Below are 15,631 nucleotides of genomic sequence, written 5' to 3' on the forward strand. Positions count from 1 at the left end.
AACATTTAAAAGTGAAGTATCTTACTTTTTCAAAGAGCAGCTCCGATCGTTTGCTCACTGAGGCTCTTCTGGGTCAAACCTGACCTTGGCCGGCTCGGCGTTCATGAGTTATGTGTTGTTGACGTCTCTTCTTTAAAGGACCAGTAGGAACTTGGAACTACTTGCCGACGCTGAGCACATACAGGAGTGTTTTTCACAACAACAAAAAGCTTCATAAAACCTAAAAAATAGACTCTCTGTGAGGAATTAATCCAACAGGGACTGAATTCTGTGACCAGCAGGTGAATGTTGACTGAAGAAAAGCCTCGTTTGTATGTTCGCACGAGGAAAAGTCCTAAATTTAGCGAATGAATCAGATTTTCACCAGAAGCGTCGTCACTGCTGCTGGAGTCCAACTCCAGTTTAATCAAAAGATAAGAAAGCAGCTCCGCCCACCAGCAGCAGACGTCTCACCCTCAACAAGCTCTGCTGGTAAAAGATGAACTTCAGAGGCGTGTTGTGATGGTCGGCCGGCCGTTTCTCCCACATTTCATAGTTTCTACGTCACGCCAGCGTGTGGCGCCTCGCCTGCAGCTGCTTCCTGCTCCTGTTGAAGCCTGTGGAGAGTTCAGGCAGCGCCAGCCAAACAGGCTGGAAAATTTAAGACCTGGTGGAATCTGTGAAGTTGAAATGTTCATATTTACTGAGTTTATTGGCTTAAAATTGTACAAGAACAGATCATAGTTCCACTGTAAAAAAAAACTTTCAATTATGAGAAAAAAAAGATTTATTTGCACTTCTTGCAGAGACGATGTGTTTTAAAATTCAAATATTTTCCCAGACTACCAAAAAAAAAACATTTTCCAGATTGATATGGTCAATTAAGCAATAACTTAAACATTTCCAAAAACAAGAACCTCATTTATTGTATTTTTTTCGAAACATGAATTATTTTTTCCCACTTAAAACTAAAATTTTTTTAATATTTCCAACATTCTTACTAGAAAACATTACAGATACGAAATTAAAAAGAAATTTTAAATATTCTAAAATCTTTATTCAAATGGCCTAATATTACTATATTAGGCTATCAATAAATTTTTTTAATCAATACATTTAAAAAAAAAAACTCATAAACAACTACAACAAAGAAGTTCTAGAAGCTGATTGGCAGGTTTGCTAACAGGAGCGGGTCTGCAGACCGACACGTTTCCCAGAAGCCACCTCTCTCCCCACGCTGCACGTTAACCCGACTCGTGATTGGCTGCCGCTGCCGCCCGTTGACTACGTTTGTGTCCAATCAACAGCCCAGCAGAACCCGGCCCCGCCCATCCCGGCCCGGCAGTATGAGGTGGCCATGAACCGGCAGCAGCGCTACTTCCGCATCCCGTTCATCCGGCCGGGCGACCAGTACAAAGACCCTCAGGGCAAGAAGAAGGGCTGGTGGTACGCCCACTTCGACGGGCCCTGGATCGCCCGGCAGATGGAGCTGCACCCCGACAAGCAGCCCATCCTGCTGGTGGCAGGTCAGTGACGGGCCGGGCAACCCGGGGGGAGGGCGGGGATTGTTTTTGTGTTTCAGAAAAGTTTCACGTTCACACGGCATCGTTTTTTCAAAAAGTTTTTCCAAAATATATTTTATTGTTAATTGTTTTTCAAACTATAACAAATTTCAAATTTTCATATCAAAAATATTTGAATCTGTTTTATATAGATACGTTGAATCCCGTCTCGATTGCATTCGTCTTCATTTACCTGTGGTCTGTTGCCATGGTGACAAGGTCACCAACGTGATGACATCACCACCTGCGAACTGAATGAATGAATGAGAGACGTCAAACTTCTCAGGCTCCGTTTACACAACCTCCTCAAGTGAAAACGCTAAACTTTTGCTGCATTTTCGCACCGATAAAGCAACTCTTTGAAAACGGCTTCCTAGGTGGAACATTTTGAAAACGCTCCGTCTCCGTGGAAACGAGAGAAAATACAACTTTTCTGAAGAACAACAATCCAACTCGATCGGTGTTCTCCCATTGTGAATGTTCAGAACGTATTGTTGTTCTCCGAGTGTAGTTTCGTTACAAAAACAACCAACAGCACCCACTAGTGGCCCAACATGAAAACTGCATTGTTTCATGGTTTCTGCTGTTGGCGTGTAAACCCGAAACTTTTTTAGCGTTTTCACCTGAAACTTCCAGTCTGGTTGATCAGGAAACCTTGACGTCTTTCCCTCCGGTGCCGGTCTGACGCTGTTCCTCCGCTCAGGTAAAGACGACATGGAGATGTGCGAGCTCAGTCTGGAGGAGACGGGTCTGTCCAGGAAGCGCGGCGCCGAGATCCTCCCGCGGCAGTTCGAGGAGATCTGGGAGCGCTGCGGCGGTGTCACGTACCTCCGCAGCGCCATCGAGAGCCGGCAGGCGCGGCCCACCTACGCCACGGCCATGCTGCAGAGCACGTTCAAGTGAGGAGGAGGAGGAGGAGGAGGAGGGGGCGGGGCCTGGCCCGGCCCGGCGCTGCAAACAAAGGGACGAATGCACCAGCTACCTGACGGACGGCGTGAGACGCGCTGCACCAGGTTGTGACTGCAGGGCGTTTTTCTTTGTCTCCACTTTCCTGTTGATTTCTTTCTTTCGGTCGACGAGTTTCTGTTGGCGCCGGCGTTCGGCTCCCCGGCGGTCCGGGGGGGGGGGGGGGGGAGCTTCGTGTTGAACCCCTATGCAGAAAAAAAAAAATCAAACTAAACCACCGCCTCCGGTCGTTTTTGCGCTCCGTAACACTTCTCTGAGTCTAACTACGAGGCCTTAACGCTACTTTAACAGGGTTTAATCGCCAAAAAGTAGGACTTTCTTTGTGTTTTTGTTGGAAGCTGCCTCCCCGAACCAGAAAATCTAAAATTCCTCAGTAATGAAACATTCCTGATGATTCCTCTGAGTGCAGCAGGGAGCTGGTGATCCTCTCCTCACCGCCGACCTGCTGACGTCTCCTGGTGATTCTCACAGGGCAAACAGAGAAAACTTGCACAAGGGGGCAGCGCTGCACCACTCCATCGCTCCACTCCCGCTTAAATCCAATGTTTGCTCTCTTTTTTCTTTTTGGTTTTGTTGGGACCTTTTTGTTCTTCCAGTCGAATGTAACTCCAGACCTCGTTGATTTGCTTGGTGATTCCTCTCGTCCTCCATCGCGTGATTCTGGTCAAAGTGAATGAGTCTGAGACCAAACGTTGGGTTTTTACTTAATTTCCTCTTTTTTTTTTTGTTTGTTTGTTTGTTTTTGAAATCTTTCGCTTGCTGATTTAGTTTCTGAGGCAGAAAATGTGAAATAATTATGCAACTGCTGGGGCGCGAGTCCACACGTTGCTGCTGTTTGGGATCAGCGCTGCAAAAAAACAAAACCAACCTCGAACCACTCGAGCGTTTTGGTCTCTCCGTCTGGCTGTTTGGTTCGAGGAACCTCCCGATTTCTGATCTCTGTATGGAGACACTGGTCAACCTTTAACTGGAACCTTCCTACGACACTGAATCTTTTCCCCGCCGCGTCGCTCGTCATCTCGTTCCTCCTGGAGAGTAAAAAGTTGAACCTTTCGAAAAGGACACGCGAGGTCGTGACGAGGAGCAATAAATTCAAAATAAAGACGAGGGTTGAGAAAGAGAAGCTCCAGGCCCGTTCTGTCGCGTAAATAAAAACCAACAACGAAGGACAATCCGGGACGTTTCCTTCCTCCAGACCGTCGACCTGCATGTCGTTTGACTCCCGTCGGAAAAGGTTGAAAATGAAACGATTAGTTAAAGGATTCTCATGACCTCCGTGTTCGTGTGCGAAACCTTCAAATCTCCTTCCACAAGCGTCGAAGAAGAAGAAGAAGAAGTGAACTCGCTGCGGTCCGGTCCTCGTCACAATCATTCCCCGGGAAGCACTGCCTTTTGTCCGCCCTCATTTTTTTCTAACGCTGATCTCTCTAACTGATGAATAAATGCATTCCATGTTTCACTCACCTGCTGCTGCTGCTGTTGTTCTTCCACCTTCGGCGTTCGCTCACTAAATTCGGGCGTTTTGGGAGAATTTGAAAACCCGGAGGACTCCGGGATCGGGATTCTCCCCGACACGTTCCAGAACCCGCGCGGTCTGGAACTCTCACACTTTTTTACAACACTGCCACATTCTAGAACTCTGACAAACGCCAGGATTTCACAATCTCAGTGTTTAATAATGAGGAGTTTGGAAGAAACAAGAACACAAGTTACCAAATAACATCACTTAAAAAAAAAAAAAGATAAAACACAGCGTGTTTCCGGATCACAGTTTGTATTTCAGCTACAGTTTGTGAAACAACACAGAAATGATCTTGTAAGAAAAGTTCTCGTTACAGTCGATGAGTATTTCAGGGTTTATTTGGGGGGGGTTTTTTCCCCACAAAAGCAGCAAAAAATAAAGAAGTTAAGATGAAAGTGAAGAACAAAGAATCTTATTTACATGAAAACAGGTGACAGAGGAGTGCAGGTGCAAAGTGATGATCAAAGGGAATAGTCGGGATCATTTTACGTTCTAATTCACTGGAAGGTGGTTTATGTGACTCTTCTAACAGATTCCAAGTTACCAGGTCATTTTCACAGGTCGCGAGAGGAAGACAAGAAAACGTTCACTACAACCGAACGTCATTAGAAATATAAACACATTTATGAGTTCTTACTTTAAGACTGGCATTCCAGCAAGTCCTGAGCTCTTTCACACTGATTTAACTTTTTCTTAAATAAAAGCAGTGACGGGGAGTAAATCTGGTTTGTTCCTTCAGACGTTTGGAACTCAAACGGTGAGGACGTTTCTCTCGTTTCTGCCGAACGTTTCCCGACCGCCGGTGTCGCGGCTCGACCGCATCTTCAGTCTGGACGTGTAAGGTTCAGGTGCACAGCAAGTCACAGAAGCTCCAGATTGATCTAGCAACAACAAAAAGAAAAGCTTGTGGTGGTCAGAAGTCTTCCTCCTGACCTCTGACCCCAGCGCACTAGTGTCTACACACACACACACACACACAGCAGGAGTCCAGAAAGTGTCCGGTGCTGCTGGGCCGGCGGCGGCGCTCCGACCGAAGCTCCTAACCTGGATTAAAGTTTTTTTTCTCCCCCCGAAACGTAGTTTTTAAGCTCTGAAGAGTTTTTTTTTGTTGCTGAAACCTCCTCGTCTCCGTCACCGATTTGTAATCTGATTACTGAACGAGGCCTGGAGGAGTTGCTGCTGCCGAGTCCGGGTTCAGAGAGTCTGCAGAGACACGAGGCCACGTTACTTCTCAACACTGCTACAAGATCTGAAGGGAGGAAGTGGAAACGGCAAAAGCAAAGACGCCAGGAACATGAAGAGGTGATAAAATATGAAATGAAAACGTTGATGTTCATTAAAAATGTTTTGAACTCCAGAGATCTTTCACACTACCAACCTATAAAGAAGGTTAAAGAGTTTTAACCTACAAACGGTGAAATATTAAGTATTTTAGTGTTTTACTCGCAGTATTTTGCAGATACATTCAGGTACAAGTTATAAAATAAAACACGTTATTTGGAGTTCATCGATTGTTCATGAATGGAGGCTAAAAGCCGTTTCTTTTTTGTTGACTGAGAATTAGTTTGAGGCGTTTCCTGTCCCTCCGTGTGGTGCACCCTGCGGTGCTTCAGCTTTTATTTCTGTGGATTTTGAACAAGAGGCAGCTGAAGCTCCCTCGCAGCCCGTCGGCCAATCAGAGCGCAGCAGAGGCTCGGACCTCTCGCCCCCTGAAGTGAGACGTGGGCCCGGGACCGTTAGTCGGTCCTCCTCCGTCCTCTGGGAGGTTTAATTACTTAAAAACACACACACACACACACACACACACACACACACACACACACACACACACACACACACGTAGGAGCATTGATCCGCTCTGGGCTCAGACTGGCACGACGGATTAGTTTGTCCAAATCACACAATCAGCTCTGATTTACAACCCGAGTGTCTTTTCCTTTGTGAGATTTAAGTCCCGGCGAGGCCTCGTACCTCCTGCAGTGTTCTCCGGCGCCGTCGCACATGGATTTCTTCTCCTAGCTGACCAGGCCGGGGAGGAAGGAGCCGCCTCGCTTCCTGTAGAAGGAGAGAAATGAATCAGGTGAATCGCTGAAGAGACGACGTCTTTGTGCTCGCGGGACAGAAGAAGAGGAAGCGTCGCAGGTATCGGGAGAGGATCTGCAAATACTGCAAATGTGTGCAAATGCAAAGGCGCCGCGGAGAAAAGAAGCCTGGAGAAACATGAAAAGCTCCTCCTCCAGCAGAGGAGTCAGCAGAACCCGGGCCGGGTTCTCTGCTCCGGGTCAAACGTCTGGAGCGACGCTCCACGCAGCTCAAAGACGAGGCGTTTTTATCCACCGGTCTGGGGAGGTCGCGAAGGCTGCAGAAGGTTATTTGTTAGGGTTAACCCTAACCCTAACCCTTTGTTTTCAGGTTTGGCTGAGGGGATTTCAGTCGGTGGGAGGAAGATGCTCTATGTCAGCTGACGTCAGCGCTTCTTCAGAGAACCAGGTTCACGGACACGATGACGAGAAGCAACAAAACAGAAAACTAACTTTTCGTCATGGCCCCCCGTTTACGCAACGTTTCAAGTGAAATCGCATCGTTTTTGTTTCAGCAAAGTTTCATGTTTAAACTGCGACGTTTTGAAAACGATGTCTGCTTATGTTGAAACGGCAGAAATGCAGCAAATGATGTTGTTTTCATGACCGACCACGAGTCGGAGCGTTATCACAAAGTTGTGTCCCCCCCACCCCCCGTTTCCACGGAGATGAAGTCGGAACATTTTCAAAAAGTGACATTTTCAGTACCTCTGAGCACTGTTGTCATGGAAACAGACACCCAGAACACAATGAAAGTTGCTGCTAATGCTAATCATAGCTACCTTTGCTACGCGCTAATGCTAATGCAAGTCACAGAGGGACGTCTTTGTTGTTGTCATGACGACTGAGTCAGTGCAGGAGGACTGAGGTAAACAGCAGCTTATGGAAATAGTAACTATTGACAGATCAGACCAGGATAACGTCAAGAGTAGTGAGCTCTATCCATCCGTCCATCCCTCCATCCCTTCTTTCTCCTGTAACTTTTCAACTTCCCGCTTCACTCCTGGCTGTTTATTCTTCCTATAATTGTTGCGTTCACGCCGACCTTTCCTTTGATTAAGACTTAATGACTTTCTTAATTTCTTATTTACACTTTCAGTTTCCCTTCAGGCGCAATAAAAGGCAGCGAGAAGCGGAAAGCTTGTTTACGACTTTTACACACGACAGTCTGTTTGTTTTTAATAAGAAGCTGCAGGTTGCAGGCAGTTAAAGGCACGGCGCTCCGTCTGCAGCCCCGCAAAACACCTTTTAACACGTCTCTGGGAGGCGTGCAGGAAGCAGAGAAATCATCTGGCTGCTCGTTAGCGTCGCTCGTTGCTGAGTAAACACAACCTGAAGAAGTGTTTCAGCAGGAAGTCAAACTTTGTCCTGAACTGGAGATCAAATGTTACTGAAAGGAGTCGTCACCTGGTGTTCTTGTGTATCCAGTTTCACTTAAATTATCTTTAAATAATGAGAGAGAGAGAGAGAGAGAGAGCGACGAATTGTCATGGTGCTAGCATAGCCATAGCATAGCAGTACTTTGTTCACACAAAAAAATAAAAAACAATGTCTGAGCCGTCTACGAACATCCCTGCCGCAGAGAGACCCTGGAGATTTCAAAATAAAGGGTTATTTGTAAATCACATGGAGTTCACCGCACTAGTCCTGTTAGCTAGCAGCTAAATGTAGCAGCTGGGGGTTTATGCTATTAGCCTCCTGTGTTGACGACAACATCAAAATCTCCCGTTTTTGAGTTGCGCCCCCTTGTGGGTGAGTCTGGTTTGAACAAAAAGCCGAAAACAAAAAAGCTCAGTCAATTTCAAACTAAAAGTTTTCAAGTTTCCAACTGAAGTCCAACAGCAACATCTCCTTTAACCCTTTGGGCGATTCATCAAAAAGCCACACCAGGGTGTTCTAAGTCTCTGAGTGTTGACGCCAAAATATTACCTGCAATTGTTCAATAGAAGCTTTTGCTTTTACTTTGTCTACTTGTTCGGACACAGGAAGTACTAGCAAAGAACTATCACTTTGCACTTTGTAGCTGCTGTTAGCGCCTTCACAGCAGGTAGCAGGTGAAGTGACCCTGGTTGAGGATCTTTTGAGGCCCCGTTTACACGACAACGTTTCACGTGACAACACCTAATCCGTTAAAAAAAAAAAAGTGCTGCGTTTACACTGCAGCAGCCGACACATGGACAACGATGTAGTTAGTATGCCGGGCCACTGGAGGGCGCTGTTGTGTTCTGTTATTTTTCAAACTTTAAATTCTGGCGCTTTAATCAATTTTAATAAAGGTTTTTTATCAAAATGATCTAGAAAGCACCTGTCGGTTCACGTACGCCCCCTTGAGGCGAGGCAGAGGACTTGCCTACCTCACCTGCCGACTTTTCTCTGCACTTCAGCAGTACGATCAGACATTAAACACTGTAGAGCGTCACGCTGTACAACAAATATTTCTGTTCAGTTCATATCGGCGATATGCTGAGGAACAGAAGCGGGCGGCGTCATGTGACCCAGTTTGTACTGGATATGAGGTCAGATATGAGGCACAGCTCTCCACTGCCTCACCCGGGATTTCTGCCCTGGATTTGATCGCAAAATACTCAAATTCGGCAATTTGCACTTTATAAAATGTCAAAAATGTGTACTGAAAATACACCTTTAACACAAACCAGTGGAAAATAATTCGATATATTTTATGTACTTTTTTTCTTTATCATGATGCCTCCCCCCGAGGGAGAGTCTCAACTATAAAACTACTGATCTGGACGATAAAACTAGAACACTGACTGGGAGTCGTACCAATACCGGTCCGCCATGTTTGTTTACAACTGGATGTGCAGGAGGGGGGGGGGGGGGGGGGATGTGCAGTAACAGGCTCTGTTCCCTCCGGCGGTCTCTGCAGGAGGGATTAGTGACCGTGAAAGAATCTTTCCACCTTGGGAGCCGAGTAATAAACTTGTAGACACAGTGGATCCGCACACCAGTGTCGTGGAAACGTGGCCTCAGAGTTTGCATGTTCTCCCTGCGTGTGTTGGTTTAAGTCCAGTTTCCTCCCACAGGCCAGAGGCCTGGCGCCGCGGCGCCGCTGAGCAGAGGGCGAAGGTGATTGATCGCCTGTGACGGATTGACGACCCGTCTTCAAGTCGGCCCTGCGTGTTATTGTTCCGTCTCGTGTTCGGAGGGTTTAAATCAGGAGTTCCAGCGCGCAGTGAACAGATTTTCACGTGTGTGGCCACAAACGACAAGTGAACCGCATAATGATTTCCAATGACCTGAGGCTAAAGGAAATTCATTTCCCTGACATCCAGTCGATTCGCACGTGAAGCCAAGGACACGCTCAAGTAATTTTCTTCTTCCTCTTCCTCTTTTTTCTTGTCCCTCATGAATATTTGATGACTTTCTCATGTAGAAACCGGCTCTGAAATGTTCAGACTCCGGTAGCTCTTCTAACTCACAGGAGGAGGAGGAGGAGGAGGAGGAGTAGTAGTGTCGGGTTGCGGCTGCCTTGGATTTGCCACATTTCATTACCACTGTTGCTGTTGGGTCTATTCCAGCGTCCAGACCGAGGAGACGACTGCAGAGGAGCAGAAGCGGCAGTAAAACGGCGTCCCGCAGGTGAAAGCTGCAGGTTCCTGTTAATCTCATTTGGTTGCTGGTCGGCGCCGCGAGTCGCTGGAGGAAGCAGGAGTCTGAGTTAAAATCTCGTAATCAAAAGATCCTCTGAGAAACTCCGAAGGAGACCGAAGAGTCGTCCTGTCGACTCTTCGGTCTCCTCGCTCCACTGCTGCTTCCTCCAGGTTGGTTAGTTCCTCCCCGCCGTTCTCCAAAAAGATTCCGTCCACGAGTCACTATGAACACGGCTCAATATGAGAGCTGGTACATATGTCAGGCCTTTAGCGGCGCTATGACTCAACAAATACACCAAAAAATGAAGAAGAAGAAACGGAGCACATAGAAATTTAGAAGTAGACTCCTCCTCATAGATTTCTACATAACTCTAGGTTCTATAGGTCTATGCTGAGTCGCTTTCACTCGTCTTCTCACACACACACCAAACTGCTCAGACACCACCTGGGCAACGTCAGCGTCTCGTCCAAAGACGACATGAAGTGGGCAACGGGGCGACTCGGGTGTCAAACACGAGGCCCGCAAGAGGCTCCAAGATGGCCGCCAAACCGCCAAGGGAACTATGAACATTTCAAAGAAAAGACCTTAACACTGTTATTTTTGGTTGTAGTTTGGTTTTGTCAGGATATGGACATTTTCATCACCAATACTCTGCAAAACAACAAAGACAAACTGAAGATTAGAATTGAAGGTTAACAGGTCGGTGTTTCACCGGTTCGGTCTTTGGCGTTCGTGTCACGTTACAGTGTCAGACCGGACTGGATCGCAGCGTCTCGGAGGAAATCCTATTAAATTCGATCCAGTTCTGCTCACAGCTGCAGCCGCCCGTCGCTCTGCAGGTTGATGTAAAATAGTTCAGTTGAGTGATTATGCTCCAGTTCTTCTCTGCATGATATCTTTTCATTTTCTGGATGAAAGTTTAGTAGGCGAACGTCTTTCCGGCTCCCCACCCTGTAACGTTCTGAACTACTGCGAGTGTCAAACCTTAACACCGGCTGTGGAACTGATCTACTAACAGGAGGATCGAGTCTGACAGACGTATTAAACAGTCCAAACTGTCCATTGGGTTAGTTTTCCTCCATGAATTCTGGCTGTGTTCATGTGACATATTATATCTAAAATCGTTTTTAAGGTTTGAAGAGATCGGTTCAGTCTCTGCTGGACTCATATTTAGTTCTTCTTCTGGCTCCCCAAGACTTTTATTTGCAGACTATGTCATGTGTGGTTCTGCTTCTTATATCTCAAATCTTTTCTCAACGTTTAGTTTTTGAAAATGTCGTATAGAACCGGCCTGACTCAGGAATATCGAAGAGCTCCAGCCTCCGCTGTGTTTAATATTCAATCTGCCAGCTTCCTGACTGAACTGAGCACAGACAGACAAGTTAGGACAAGCTGGTTATCCTACAGACTGAAGCGGTCATTTCTACCCTACAAAACACAAAGACATCAATACATTTTATACAAGACATGACAAACCTGAAATCAGAATAAAAGAAGTGCAGTGCTTTACAACTCACAGATCACTGTGGATTATATATATTTAAGTCTTCAAAGGCGTTAAAACGGTCCTTCACTCGTTCATATTATGGTCAGAATCAAACGGCAAAATGTGGAAATGATCTTTAATTTGTCGACGCGTCGTTTGTTCGTCTGCGCGGTAATCCCGATCTCCCGAACTGATCCGCCACGGACCGAAGTGCGCCCCTGGTGGCCACTTCAAAATATTGCAGTTAATGTCATGATTTCTCAGCCGCTCTCCTGCTCGCTGAAAAGCACGATACAGATTGAAAAGAAAAAGAAAAACCGTAGCCTGAACATAGTTCAGTGAAGGTGCAACGGATGGGAAATTAACGTTCCAATGGGAGAATCACGGCGGTGCTCCGTGTCAGCAGCCGAGCCGCACGAGTCTAACAGGGTTGAAATGAGATTTTTCTGCCCATTGAGAGGCGCTTAATAAAGCGGAGAACGCCTCTTTTCCCCGTTAAAAATCAACTTAGCATTGATTTAGAGCGGCTGGAGAGAGAGAGGGAGGGAGGGAGAGAGGGAGGGAGGGAGGGAGGGAGGGAGGGAGGGAGGGAGGGAGGGAGCCCAGAACAAACATCTCATTACACACATTCAGAGAACGAGACACCGAAGTGAAAGGCAGAGGAACTGCAAACAACAAGAAAGTCAAAGAAAAGTTTCTCCAACCCTTCTTAACCGTTTCAGCACAAAGAGTCACGTCAAGCTATTTGTTGCTCCTTCAAGTAAACGTTAAGTTAATAACACTAAAGAAATGTTCTGCACCGTGTGGTGATGAAGATGAAACGACAGGATTGTGAAAACGTCCTCCACACATCCAGGGGGGATTTTTGTTTTTTGGTTTTTTTTCTGACTGTAAGTTGTAAAACCCAAATTTTATTCCATACAAATACACTAAAAGAGACAAATATCAGAAGGTACATACTGAAAAACTGTGTAACAAGAACTGGCTGCTGAAATAAACAAATCGCAAATATTTCAACGAGCTGCTAAAACTATTTATATAAAACTGAAGAAAAGAGGTGAAAGCAGCTCCGGGTAACATTTCAGCCCTTTAATATCACAATATTAGACGTCATGTTTCTCTAATGCACTCAGCTTAGCAATCATGCCCAATGCCAAATGATTCTTTTAATACACTCTCCTCCTCATACCTCCAGAAAAGCTGTGAACACTGGATTTATTCTTTTTTGACTGGAAATTACATTGCAGCATCAGAATAGTAAAATATCCACCACCATCTTCCTCTAATGCGCAAAGAACAGAAACTTGTTGTTTTTTTTAAAAATTGAACTCAAAACTCCTAAAAACACAGGAAACTGCACTGAGTGCGAAGAGCTGCATGTGACGACTGAAATCACGTTGTTCCTGCGAGTCATGGAGCGCCATTATTGTCCAGAAACTCATGAGAAAAGTCATGAGTGTTTCACGCTGGCGCGCCGGCTGGCGTGTTCCTCCGTGAGCAGCGTTCACTCCCACATGCAGCATCCTGCCGACCCAAATCCTCACAGGAGCACCAGATACGCAGGGTTAATGAGGAAATAGAGATAACTGCGGCGACTCTGAAGCAGCGGACCAAGTTTCGAATCATCAGCGAAGAAAACGACTGACTGTGGCTTTGATCGGCCCGAAATGTCTCTAAAGAGGCAGTGAACCTTCTTTTATACATAATATGGTAAAATTCACAGTAAATAAACTAAACGTGAGCTCAAACAATCAATTTAATCAAATATTAAAACAGTTGTCAAGTCATTTAGTCATTGAGTCGTTGCTTAATATAATTTTTTCAGCGAAAGCGGCCTTTTTCAACCAATCAGTTCTTGCAGCTGCCACAAGGTGGCAGTACTGAGCCTCCTGTTGCTGTAATCTACCATCACAGCAGGAGAAGCAGCCAATAGTTGGCCTTGTTTTGCATCACCTGTCCAGATTTCGTTCAACTTCAGTTTTTTTATGCGACATTTCTGAGTCAACACTACTTTGAAGCCTTTAGTATAAAAGTCTTAACAACTTTTTTTTACGTTCAATAAAGGATTATTATTGTCCATTGGAAGCAGTTTCAGAAGCATTTGGGGAGGAATACTTCTGTATAAGTTACAACTTCATCCAAAAATGTGGTATGACATGATTCATGACAATAAAAAATCAACCAATATAGTTTAATATAAAATATCACTATCAGATTTCCTGCCTTCAGGAAACACCAGTAAAGTTTTAGTTTCTGTTAAAGTGTAAAAATCTGAATCAAACATGAGGAAATAGTTCCTGTACGCCTTCTGCTTCCATCGTCAAGAATTGTATTTCATGTCTGCACCTGCCAGCCAGTCTTTACGACACCTTGCAGTTATTAAAATCTAAAACTTGAATTTCACAATTAGAAGCTTCGTTTGTCTTTGCCATTAGGCAGAAACTAAACATGTGCAGGCGACAGTGAAAGAAGCGGAACATATTGTCATTAGTTGTATTTGTGACACAGTGGAGCTTCACAGAAAAGAGTTGCTGCGACACGCCTGCTTTAATTAGCACAACGTTAATTAAAATTCTGCTTTTTAGTCGTTAAATGTCAGCGGTGTTGTAACTATTTACTTATTTTAGCAATAAGTGATTACCATTCAGAGCTTGGTGACACAGATGCAGTTATTCATTATCTTCTGTTTGGAGGTGAAAATAGTTGGAATAGTAGTCGAATGCAAGTTTCAACATGAGCTTTACTTTGAAATTACAGAAATCAATAACGCTGTTGGGGAACTTATTGCTCGTTGTACATGAAAACTGTTGCACCAATTGTAATCTTTACTTCCACATTCTTTTTATTGAGCTCACTATAAGTATTAGCAGGTATAAAAGCAAAGAACATCGATGTTTGTTCTCTAAACTCCAGTTTAACGGAGCAGGTTCAACTGTTAGCAGCGACCAGTGTGGGCGGAAGAAATTATAAAGTAATGCCACTACTTTTAACATTAATCCACCTATTTAGTTACCATTACTGAAGCTTCATTTGTTTTCATCAGAGGTGAAATTATTGAGATAGCTGCAGTGGTGTTTTTCATTTGTGCTAACTGACTTTAGCATTAGTAGCATTTGAAGCTAATGACCTGGCTGATGTCTATTATAACATTTAACGACACAGTTAAATCATGTTTCATTTAGCATTAGCATTACCTCATGCTGTTGTCTCCCATGAAAAAACACCTTGTCACTATTTCACTAAACTCCAGATTATACAGTAACGCACTACTTTTGGCAGTAATCCATTAGTAACTGATTACTATTATGAATGTTTTAACCGTGAAGTGACTCTTACATCCTGCCAGCAACATGAACGACGTCCCACTTTAAGTAGCATTAGCTTTAGCCACAGTAGCTGTAATTAGCATTAGCAGCCTTTTCCTCAGGGCCACCCTTCTCTCACACGACAACTTTTTTAAGTGAAAGAGCAAAACCTTGTTGCATTTTGGGGGTTCGATTACAAGGAGCCACTGAAAACACAACTTTTCGAAAACGCTTCAAATCCATGGTGTGGCAGAGAGGTGACTCTCCGGGGCAAATTAGCTCTGTGCCCACAAAGTAGAAAACATTGTGTAAAGACAATGACACACAATGACGCACAATGCAACACTTGAAACGTTGAAACGGGTCTTGAGAGTGGCTCTTTGCACGCGAGTAGTTTATCAGTGACGCTTCTTTCACTCAGTGTCTTTGTTTCATAAATCTGTTTCTTTGAAGACGTGCTAACACGCTAAGCTAAAAGCTCAACAGCAATGTCGACAGTGATAAGATATGAGAATACAGGTATGCTCGTATTGAATGGAAGCAGCTGAACTGAAAGAAGTATCTTTGTAACATTTGAGTAAATACTCTCTTAGGTTACTTAATATTTTGTATTTGCAATTGCTTGCAGAAAATGTGTAAAAAATTTTTTTTTATGATTTTAGCTCCTTCTTTACACTGATCTTGTCACATCCCGGCTATATACTGGCAGGTTTGTAGACAAACTATGAAGTGAAGTGTCCTGTAAGTTTTGCATTCCGTCCATTTTCAGGACTTTATTCCCTGCAGCTGTTATTGGACAGTGACGACGTGACTCTTTACCTGCACACGGCTCCGTGTCCTGGGACTATGTGACACTCCCCCGCTTGGCAGAAGTCCGGCTGCAGGACGCAGACGCTCTGACAGGGCAGCCCGTCCACCGACATGAAGCCCGGCTCGCACAGGCACTGCGCCTCCCTGGTCCGGCCGTTCACCACGCAGCGGGAGAACTCGTCGCAGGCCAGGAACTTGCAGGGATCGGCCTCGTCGGCTGCGAGGACAGAAGGGGTGAGGGCATTAGTATGCACGGGGAGCGGCGTCCACTCCTCTCGCAGGGAGGTGCTGAGGAGCGTTTGATTTTA

At 45.2% G+C, this 15,631-nt stretch overlaps 2 protein-coding genes across 9 annotated transcripts in view; one reads left to right on the plus strand and one right to left on the minus strand.

Moving 5' to 3' along the window:
- The window catches only part of myo6a (myosin VIa), a 134,305-nt gene extending 130,332 nt beyond the window's left edge, over positions 1-3,973 (plus strand). For 5 of the 8 annotated variants that reach the window (XM_080490686.1, XM_080490684.1, XM_080490685.1 and 2 more), the window contains 2 exons: positions 1,287-1,505; positions 2,245-3,965. In XM_080490686.1, coding sequence (XP_080346812.1) covers positions 1,287-1,505; positions 2,245-2,444 — 419 coding nt within the window. In that variant the 3' untranslated portion in view covers positions 2,445-3,965. Of the gene's footprint in view, positions 1-1,286; positions 1,506-2,244 lie in introns of all 8 variants that reach the window. The other 3 variants (XM_080490683.1, XM_080490687.1, XM_080490682.1) reach the window with 3 other exon arrangements.
- A 185-nt stretch (positions 3,974-4,158) lies between these two features.
- impg1a (interphotoreceptor matrix proteoglycan 1a) overlaps positions 4,159-15,631 on the minus strand; it is a 64,522-nt gene continuing 53,049 nt past the window's right edge. The window contains exons 15-17 of the mRNA XM_080490681.1: positions 15,333-15,540; positions 6,001-6,084; positions 4,159-5,232 (exon numbers count right to left, since the gene is read on the minus strand). Coding sequence (XP_080346807.1) covers positions 6,045-6,084; positions 15,333-15,540 — 248 coding nt within the window. The 3' untranslated portion in view covers positions 4,159-5,232; positions 6,001-6,044. The remainder of the gene's footprint in view (positions 5,233-6,000; positions 6,085-15,332; positions 15,541-15,631) is intronic.

The sequence above is a fragment of the Lipophrys pholis genome (assembly GCF_963383615.2).
Source record: "Lipophrys pholis genome assembly, chromosome: 21".
NCBI classification, from domain to species: Eukaryota; Metazoa; Chordata; class Actinopteri; order Blenniiformes; family Blenniidae; genus Lipophrys; species Lipophrys pholis.